This window comes from Quercus lobata, chromosome 9 (assembly GCF_001633185.2).
Source record: "Quercus lobata isolate SW786 chromosome 9, ValleyOak3.0 Primary Assembly, whole genome shotgun sequence".
In the NCBI taxonomy this organism is placed as follows: domain Eukaryota; kingdom Viridiplantae; phylum Streptophyta; class Magnoliopsida; order Fagales; family Fagaceae; genus Quercus; species Quercus lobata.
In genome coordinates, this window is record NC_044912.1 from 41372971 (window position 1) to 41383802 (window position 10832).

General features: G+C 33.4%; 1 protein-coding gene across 2 annotated transcripts; it reads left to right on the top strand.

The window, feature by feature from the left end:
* Window positions 1–216: 216 nt before the first annotated feature.
* On the top strand, window positions 217–6729 carry LOC115959929. Of its 2 annotated transcripts, none has more exons than XM_031078601.1 (2): window positions 217–537; window positions 4794–6729. In XM_031078601.1, exons 1-2 carry the CDS (start codon window positions 330–332, stop codon window positions 6398–6400), a joined length of 1815 nt encoding a protein of 604 aa, XP_030934461.1. In that variant the 5' UTR covers window positions 217–329; the 3' UTR covers window positions 6401–6729. The 2 variants fall into 2 exon arrangements, with proteins under 2 accessions (XP_030934461.1, XP_030934460.1); XM_031078600.1 differs by lacking the exon at window positions 217–537 and adding an exon at window positions 2895–3316.
* Window positions 6730–10832: the final 4103 nt, after the last annotated feature.

Here is a 10832-nt window from a genome sequence, read left to right on the forward strand (position 1 = left end):
AGTCTCTAAGACTCGATTTTCATGTAGGCGCCACGTGGGAAAAGTGCCACATCAGACAGGAACAACCCATGAAAATCGAGCCTCTAAGAGTCGATTTAGGGGCCCAAAATCGAGTTTCTGAGACTCGAGTTGCTAAAATTATAAATAGTTTGTAAACGGATCCTATTAACTAAATAGTTTGTTTTTAACGGGTATTTATCCATTTTCGCCGAGTTTCAACACAGACAACAGAGATCTCGCTCTCTCTATCACTATCAAAAACCAAATAATTGTGTAAGAGGGTCATACTACGTGAACCCACCCTCCAATCTCATAGGAGTTTTTGGAATATGCTGAGGGGGTTCAAAACAAATATACTCTCAGTCTCAGACGCCTTAAAGATCAAAGCTTTGAAAGCCATTTTATTGTATGTGAGAGAGCTTTTTGCGATTATGTTTGGGTGCAAATGCTTTTATTGGAACACACCCTCCGATTTCTCTCAGCCTTTTCAGCCCCAACCCTATTCACTGCCAGCTCCCATTCCTCAATGGCCTGAAGGTAAAGGCTTTTGGGTTTTATTTATTTATTTGTTTGTTTGTTTTCTGAAAATAAAATTTGGGTTCTGAATTTTTTTTTGGTTTTCTTGTGTAAATTATGTATTTTTGGTTGATGGGTATGTGGGTTTTGTTGCTGAAGATATCGTTTTGATTGAGATTTTGTTTTTCTGGTTAATGGGTGTTTCTGGATTGTTGAATTATGGCTTGTAGGGATGGATTATTGGTTAAAGTTCTTTTTTAGTTATGTTTGTTTGTTCTGGTTATTGTTGTTTTTGTTTTTGTCATTGTTTCTGTGTTATTTGTGTGGTCAATCAGATTTGTACTGCAGAAAGAGCTTGAACTTATCAAATATGTCAAATTTCTTTGATTTCTTGTGGACAGTTTAGTGATTGTTTCAATTTGAGATTGATTGTGTAGCTTTACCTTTCTCCTTACTATGAGAAAAGTATTACATTTGTGCTAAGGGGGCCCTTATTCATTGTTCAATTTCCAGCTGTCTGTATTCCTTTTCTTTGGTAAGGTGGTTCGTATTGTTTTGTCGGTAGGCTACTTTGTTGCGAGGGAAAAGAAAAAAGAAAGTAAATGCCATTTCATTTGCTCAATATTCTACGCACATGACTACCATTATTGTGACTTCAATTGTTGCTGTTGAAGTGTGTACTTTGTGGAAAGATATTCAAAGTTGAGTATCCGATTAGTTGTATGCTTCTATGAAATGTGATGACAAGACCAAGGGTGTGAAAGTAGTGTTGATAAATTCTTTCTGCTCTTACAATTTGTACTTTTGGAACAGCGGGTGATTCTAAATTCTTAGCATGGATAACTTGGTAATATGCTTATTACTTCTGATAGAGGTTATGTAAAGTCAAGTTTCTTTAGTGTGCTCATATATATAAAAAACCCTACATCCCTCTTTTCTCTTTAGTTCTCTCTACTCCTAGCCACTCCTCTCTTTGCTCTCAGCTCCTCTGTTTTTCTACTTTCACAAATTAATTTTCTACTAATTTTTGATTGTTTATACAAGTATCCCCTCTTTAGGGGGGAAAAAATTATAATTTGGAATAAAATTTAAAGAAGAAGGTAAACCCTACGGTGTTAGACGATAGAATTGTTGAATTTTAAGGTGCATGTAAGACTCTTTTAAGATAGTAACGCATCGTTTTGAAAATGATTGAGAGGTACTATTTTTTTTTTTTTTTTGGGTAATTTATTGTAAAAATGAAGTTGAAAGATGAAGGTGAAAGAAAAACTTCTCATTTTATTTGGTTTCTTTCCCATTTTTAATTTGAAAAAAAAAAAATTAATTTGACATAGTTTGGCTAGTATTTATTTAGCACCCAAAAACAATGACAAAGTTTAGCTATCCACTGGATATTTTTTTTTATTGGATATGAATTTTAACATATTCACCATTGGATCATGTTTTCTTTTTATATCCTTCATGTTTATAAATTTTTAGAAGATCAAAAATTAATAACTATGCGATCAATTAAATGTTTAAATTTCAAAATTTTGTAGTCTAAAATTATGTATAAAAAACAAGTTTATAGATTAAATAGTAAATAATATCCAATTGACATGAAATTTGATATGTGTTAAGAACATAAAAAACATGTAATTTAACGTTTAAATTATTAAAATATGTAACCATGTTAATTTTTTTAATCGGAGTTGTGGTCTTTGGCTACAAATTTGTCCCAGAGAGAATGGGCAAAGTTTAGTTTCAGACCAATTTGAAATTATCTCCTCTAATTAATCCATAACATGATGATTAATAAGGTTATCTGTGTGTATTATTTAAATAAGTCACATGACTCATTAAGAAATGACATGATTAAAACAATGAGAAATTCTACATCTATAATATTTTCACAATAATTTTAACAAATCTTAAGTGGCAAATTATTACTAGTTCTAATTTAAGACTATTATACAAATTACTTTTATTATCTATCAATAATAATCTGTAACAACTTATTATTTAAAATTTATTATGAAATTATTGTAAAAAATATTATAAATGTTGTACTTCTCTAAAAATATATATAAATACTTTTTTTCAAATCTTATGTTTAGGCTTGGAGGAAAATATCTCTGCAACTTTTTTTTTTTTTTTTTAATTCTATTTTTTGTGTAGACAACATGAACCAAATTTTCAAACTTGAGGGGCCCTGCTCTCCATGTCCCTCCTAGCCTTGGCCACTCACTGACTTAAGCGTGAAAAAACATGCAACCCAACCCATTTGATTGCACCCATATGGCCATATATATAAATACATTAAAAATTGCATGGTGACTCACCACCCACAAAAAGGACAGTTTTTTTTTTATTAATAAATATATTTTTGAACTCAGTTACCTAACAAAACCAACCTTTTCATTCCAAATGTTCCACGCCATTTCCATGTCTACCCCTTTCGACAAATACTACTCCTCCACCCTCAAAATGGTTAGAGTTTCAACACAGACAACAGAGATCTCGCTCTCTCTATCACTATCAAAAACCAAATAATTGTGTAAGAGGTTCAAACTACGTGAACCCACCCTCCAATCTCATAGGAGTTCTTGGAATATGCTGAGGGTGTTCAAAGCAAATATACTCTCAGTCTCAGACGCCTTAAAGATCAAAGCTTTGAAAGCCATTTTATTGTATGTGAGAGAGCTTTTTGCGATTATGTTTGGGTGCAAATGCTTTTATTGGAACACACCCTCCGATTTCTCTCAGCCTTTTCAGCCCCAACCCTATTCACTGCCAGCTCCCATTCCTCAATGGCCTGAAGGTAAAGGCTTTTGGGTTTTATTTATTTATTTGTTTGTTTGTTTTCTGAAAATAAAATTTGGGTTCTGAATTTTTTTTTGGTTTTCTTGTGTAAATTATGTATTTTTGGTTGATGGGTATGTGGGTTTTGTTGCTGAAGATATCGTTTTGATTGAGATTTTGTTTTTCTGGTTAATGGGTGTTTCTGGATTGTTGAATTATGGCTTGTAGGGATGGGTTATTGGTTAAAGTTCTTTTTTAGTTATGTTTGTTTGTTCTGGTTATTGTTGTTTTTGTTTTTGTCAATGTTTCTGTGTTGTTTGTGTGGTCAATCAGATTTGTACTGCAGAAAGAGCTTGAACTTATCAAATATGTCAAATTTCTTTGATTTCTTGTGGACAGTTTAATGATTGTTTCAATTTGAGATTGATTGTGTAGCTTTACCTTACTCCTTACTATGAGAAAAATATTACATTTGTGCTAAAGGGGCCCTTATTAATTGTTCAATTTCCAGCTGTCTGTATTCCTTTTCTTTGGTAAGGTGGTTCGTATTGTTTTGTCGGGAGGCTACTTTGTTGTGAGGGAAAAGAAACAAGAAAGTAAATGCCATTTCATTTGCTCAATATTCTACGCACATAGACTACCATTATTGTGACTTCAATTGTTGCTGTTGAAGTGTGTACTTTGTGGAAAGATATTCAAAGTTGAGTATCCGATCAGTTGTATGCTTCTATGAAATGTGATGACAAGACCAAGGGTGTGAAAGTAGTGTTGATAAATTCTTTCTGCTCTTACAATTTGTACTTTTGGAACAGCGGGTGATTCTAAATTCTTAGCATGGACAACTTGGTAATATGATTATTACTTCTGATAGAGGTTATGTAAAGTCAAGTTTCTTTAGTGTGCTCATATATATATATATATATATATATACACATGTATAAATTCTTTCTGCTCTATCAGAAGTAATAATCGAGGTCATGTAAAGTCAAGTTTCTTTAGTGTGCTCATGTATATATATATTTAAAAATTTTTAAGTACTCCTATATTTTTCCATTTTAAATTCTGTTTAAAGTTCCTTGGAGGGTGTTATTGGTTTGTCAAAGCTTGTAGAGATAGGTGGCTTTTTAAGAATCTAGATAATCTTGGTTTTGTATTTTTCTGTGTATAGATTTCTAGCCTCAGAGCTCCAGTATTTGAATTAATGGTTTAATGACTATTCTTTCTGCTTGTTTTGTACTATATTTTCTTTGTACTTCTCATGTTTAAGTGACTCCAAAGAAGGGGGAAAAATGTCATGCTAGGACAGGGGGGGCTCTTTTGTATCTATTGTGCTTTACAGGCAATGTTTCACACACACACACACACACACACAGATATATATATATATATATATATTGATTTCATGTCTAAAGGTTATTATGCATTTTTTTCCTCTTTTTAGAATGAGAATTCAGCTTCTTCATATAAATTACTTAATTGTATGATTGCCTTCTCAGGTGAAAGTTTTGCTTCTGGAAGAATAAGTCTTGGAGAAATACAAGTTATCAAGATCACAAAGTTCGAGTTCATTTGGGGCTACAACCTATCACAAGACAAGAAGAAAGGTGTTACGTTTTACAAACCAGTGGGAATACCAGACGGATTCTATTGCCTTGGTCACTATTGCCAACCTAACAACCTGCCGTTACGAGGTTTTGTTCTTGTGGCTAGGGAAGTACCTAGTTATTCACCAGAAAATGCTCATACTTGTGACCCTATTAAGCCTCCGGCCCTTCAAGTGCCTCTTGATTATACATTAGTGTGGAGTCCTAATGATGGGGGTGATGAAATATATGGTGACTGTGGTTATATTTGGCTACCTCAACCACCTGAGGGTTACAAGCCCATGGGCTATTTGGTTACCAACAAGCCAGAGAAGCCTGAATTGGATGAGGTGAGATGTGTCAGAAGTGACCTAACAGATGAATGTGAAATTTACCGCCTCATACTTGATGTCGGGTACAAATTTCCAAACTTGCCGTTCCGAGTTTGGAGTATTAGACCCCATCACCGGGGCATGCAGGGGAAAGGAGTTCCTGTGGGGACATATTTCTGCAGTAGCTACTGGATTCCTGGAGAAGATATGCCTATTGCATGCTTGAAGAATTTAAATCCTACTCTACCTGCAATGCCAAATCTTGATCAGATTCACGCACTTATCCACCACTATGGACCCACTGTTTTCTTTCATCCTGAAGAGATCTTCTTGCCATCTTCTGTTACATGGTTTTTCAAAAATGGAGCACAATTGTTCAAAGCTGGCAGTCTATATGGTGAGGATATTGATGCAAATGGCTCAAATTTGCCAGGTGGGGGAATGAATGATGGGGAATTTTGGATTGACTTGCCGAGTGATGATCGCAGAGAGATTGTCAAACATGGGAACTTAGAAAGTGCAAAACTTGTTGTTCATGTGAAGCCAGCTCTAGGCGGTACTTTTACTGACATTGCAATGTGGGTTTTCTGCCCCTTCAATGGCCCTGCCACACTGAAAGTTGGATTATTGAATATTGCTCTTAGCAAGATTGGGGAGCATGTGGGTGATTGGGAGCATTACACACTTCGTATATGCAACTTCACTGGTGAGCTTTGGAGTATATATTTTTCACAGCATAGTGGTGGTCAATGGGTGGAAGCTTATGACTTAGAGTACATAGAGGGAAATAAAGCTGTTGTTTACTCATCAAAGAGTGGACATGCAAGTTACCCTCATCCTGGGATGTATCTCCAGGGGTCTGCAAAGCTCGGGATTGGAGTGAGGAATGATTGTGCTCGGAGTAATTTGTATGTGGATTCAAGCATCCATTATGAACTTGTTGCAGCAGAGTATCTTGGAGATGAGGTTATTACAGTGCCTTTTTGGTTGCATTTTATGAGAGAATGGGGTCCAACTATTGTGTATGATTCAAGAACTGAGCTGAATAAGCTAATTAATCTTTTGCCTGTGATGCTCAGATATTCAGTAGAGAATATATTTGATAAGTTACCTATTGAGTTATCTAGAGAGGAAGGTCCTACTGGGCCCAAGGAAAAGAACAATTGGGTGGGAGATGAAAGAAGCTAGTCAGCCAAATTTGACACACATCCACCTTGATGGATTGTTGTCCCACGTCTCCTGCAGGGTTATGTTGATATAAAAAATATACACGCATAGTGAATATTGTTTAAGGGCTGGTCTTGTTGTAACTCTTATGTATATTTGTCGTTCTTGTATTTATGTGTTTAGATAGGCTTGCCAAGCCCTCCAATTTAAGCAAAGGAGCGCGATAGGAATATCAATGTTAAGTTAAATTCTGAGTTTTTTATTTTTATTTTTTATAAATATAGTACGGAAAATATGTTTAATCAATTTATTATTGCATTTTTGAATATTAAAAGCGTATTTTCTTCTAAGTATTTGAATTTTGAACATTAAAGATTCTTTGTTCTTATAATTTTCGCACTATGAATCTTATATATATTAAACTAGAATTCGTTTTTAGAAATTAGGAGCTAGAAGGCCTAGCATCACAAGTTCTGTCAACATACAGACCGAAACTGTCTCGATTTTAAAGCAACAAAATATCATAGGGGGATGATCAAAAACCACAAAATCCTGTTGCAAATTCACTCCCCTCCTAACTAGAGCAGCATCACTTGCAATCTTCAACAAGAGTAGAGATCTCACCACCAGTTTCAGTTGTGTTAGAGATCAATGAAACCACTACTTTTGCATCTAACTCAACTTCAACAAATTGCAAACATAAATGTAACATAAGAAGATCCGTGTGTATGAGTGGTGCAGCTGAAAGGAGTTCTATTGGCTAAACAATTACAATGAGCATGAAGAAGAACAAAGATCTTTTTAATTACACTTCCGTTACAAATTTGCTTGATTGACATCTCTCAATTTTGCTCAACCTCATCCTTAATTACATTTGAATCTTGTTGAGTTGAGTCTCCTCCATAAATATGCTAATTAAAAATGAAGAAGTTAGTTATAGCAGGGCGATTTGATGAGTCAGTGCGACATAGTGGTTTGTGGCTGCGGCTTGGGGTCGAGGTTTGATATGAGCTGGGTTGGTGGTTTGTTGCTATGTGTGTTGAAAATAGATTGGTTCAGTGGAAATAGTGTAAAATAGAAAATAACATGTAGGATGTGTTTTGAAAGTGAGCAATTAAAGTGTCATTTGGATACCGCTTATTTAGCTTTTTTGTTAAGAGTATTATAGATAAAAGCTAAAAGCAAAATAAAACAAGTTGATTGTTTTTTTTTTGCTAAAAGTATTATAAACAAAAATTTAAAAGAGATAATAAAGATATATTAAGCAAGAAACAAAGATATTACCGTTCGATGACATCATTGGCTTGGGACCTGAACAAAAATGCAAAAAAAAAAAAAAGAGAGCTAAGAGCGTCTCCAATAAAAGTGCTAAAACCAAAATCATAGGCAAAGTAGAGAGTGAAGCCTTAAAAACTAGGTCTAGCAGTATCTGCAAATTAGGAAAATTGTTTTTGTTCATCTACAATCACTCTTTATCTGGAGGTTACTATAGATGAGTAAACAAATTTTTTGGCTTAAAAATTCGTAAAGATGAATTAAAGAACTAATATTTTCTCTTTCCTCTGTCCACTTCTTTCTATCTTTTATCAATATAGTTGATGGGAATGATAGAGAGTTTGTTAGAAAGTAAATTTATAAAAAGTATGTAGAGAAAAGGCAAAAATAATTGTTTACTCTCCAAATAATACCAAAATATGGTTAAACTGTTGGAGATGCTCTAAACAAGGGTAGGCTTAAATCAAAGAACAAAAAAAAAAAAAAATAGTGATGTGGGCTCCGCAAACAGTACGCAAAATAAGCTAAACGTTGGCTGGAGAAGTGGAATCCAAATGCATGTAAAAGTGAAAAAAGTGACTTGATGTTGGCTAAAATAGAGAAATTATTCCCTTCATCATGCATTTGACAATTAAATTGTAACCATCCCACTTCATCAATAGTCACTTCATCAAAAGTCTCATGCCAATGCCAATGCAACCAAATCACATGATCTTTTGTTTCTCAAAAAAAGAAAAAAAAAATCACATGACCTTTTTAAATACTAAAAAAAGTACTAAATGCATAAGACAAAACATAATATAGATAAATAAAAGACAATGGACTAACAATCCTTGTTTTCTTGAATTTAAGGGGCTATTTTGTAGGGTGTTTTGAGCAATAGTTTTTAGTATTTAAATAACATTACACATATTTTCACACTTTTTCACCTACACATATTTTCACATTTTTTTACTCACATGTATTTCTAAAAAATACAAACAACGTTACTAGAATAATATTACCAGACGGCTCCTAAATTCTCAAGCATCACATAGGTAGGATAGACTTAAATTTTTATTTATTTATTTATTATATTTGAACTAATTAAGCAAGCATTATTTCTTTAAAAAAAAAAATTATAACATCACACATAATTTACATTGCTAGTGAGACATACTAACATCACACATAATTCAGTGTCAGATTCTAAGATGATATTCCTATAGCCCAATTTCCATATCATGGTTAGCCCACGTCGAATAGCCCATAATTCTATTGAATTATATTTGTTATTAGGTCTATGTGGATTGATAATTCTATGGTTTTTATTTATTTATTTGAGGAAACCCTATGATTCAATTCCCTTATGGCGTAAACTTTAAAGTTAAACTTTGATGTAAACCTATTGTGATTGGAGACCATGGTGCAAAGACGAGGACCTTTCATCAAGGTATATATATAGAATGTTGTAGACTCATACAGTCATGCTAACAAGTACAAGTACTTGACCATTAAGTCCATCAGAATCGAGTTACACAAACACAACCAATTCTTCAGATTGCCTAAATAAGAAGATCACAATCAAATTTAGAGAAGCTAATAATAAAACAAGAAAAGTTAGAATAAAAAAAAATTAAACAATGCTCAACACTGCTCAAGCAAATTCCTCACCACTTAGTTTTTATTACTTGATTCATGACTGTAGGCAAAACACATGATGGTCATGCAGAAAGATCGCATGATTATAATTTTAACAAGAGGCCAACATTATGAAATTATTGCAAAATCCGAAATCCTAGAAACTACAGAATCCTTAAACACAGAGTTAATCCATCTCTTTAAGAGTCCATAATTCAGCTTCAAAACTAGTAGCAAAAATCAATTTCCCTTGAGAAATTATCCTCTTAAGCACTCCTCTTGTTGAATCCTATTGAGGCCCCCACTACCTGCTCTTCCTGAGTTATCAATAGCCGAGCCATTTGAATTGAACTTAAACCATCACATGCTTAGGTTTTCCCGCCTGACCTGTTTAACTACCACACCTTGATCATGTTTTGTTTAGGATTAGATTATACTTGCTGAAATACTCTTTTGTTTCTTTGTAGCCAAAGCAGCCAGACACCAAAATAGAAAAAAGTTGTACCAAGTCAAGGCTGCCCAAGCGTTTTGGAGGCCTAAGGCGAAATCTTCAAATGGGGCCTTTATGTTATCACTTGAATGATATTTAACTAGCATTTTATATAATATTTTTTTTAAAATCCATTCTCTTTACTTTTTAATATGTTTTTTTTTTTTTTTTTTTTTTTTTTTTTTTTGTTGAGAAAATGCTAAAGTTATAACAAATTTAACTACAAATCAGTGTTGCAATAAATGTGATCAATGACATGACTTGAAGCTTACAAAAATACTAGAAATATTATAAAATTTACAACATGAGAATTACAAAAATATATTACCAATCACAATTATTCATTCAAAAATGTATTCAATAGTTTGTTGAAATCCATCTATCATATTCATTGTCACATCAAATTATAAAAGTTATGGTGACCACCACGCACCTTTGGTTCAGTAATCACTTCACAAATATAAGTTCTTGTGAGGTATGGGGGCAATGACCGAGATTTAAGTTTCTAGAAGAGAGTTTTGCACACATATACACTTAGAGTAGGCTATAGTAGAATTTTTATTTTGTATACAAATAAATAAATAAATAAAAGCTATGCAGTAAAATTTATAGTATTTTTAATATTTTCCTATTTGAATTACTTGTGATTAATAACACGTCTATTCTTCCTCAAAAAAAAAAATAACAAGTCTATTTGTAAGATCTATTTATTTAAATTTGTCTTATCTCTATTTCTAACATTACTTAATTCTTTGAACTTTCTTAATAATGAAAAAAAAAAGGTAAACTAAAATGTTTTAATATTTCCCAAAAATATTTATATATAAAAAAATAAAAAAAATTTGCCCCCACATTTGGGGCCTTCACTAGTAAGGGGGCCCCAGGGCCTAAGCCTAGGGCCGGCCCTGTACCAAGTAATACATCACAAGCATTACTCTGTAACCGTACCTCTAAGCTGGAGGAAAAGAAGGTGAAAACCCAGACCCAAGCCAAAATTCCTTTGCAGTCTGAAAATCCCTAAGGCACATGCATAATGATCTCTAGTTCTAGACAGAAATCACAGGAAGT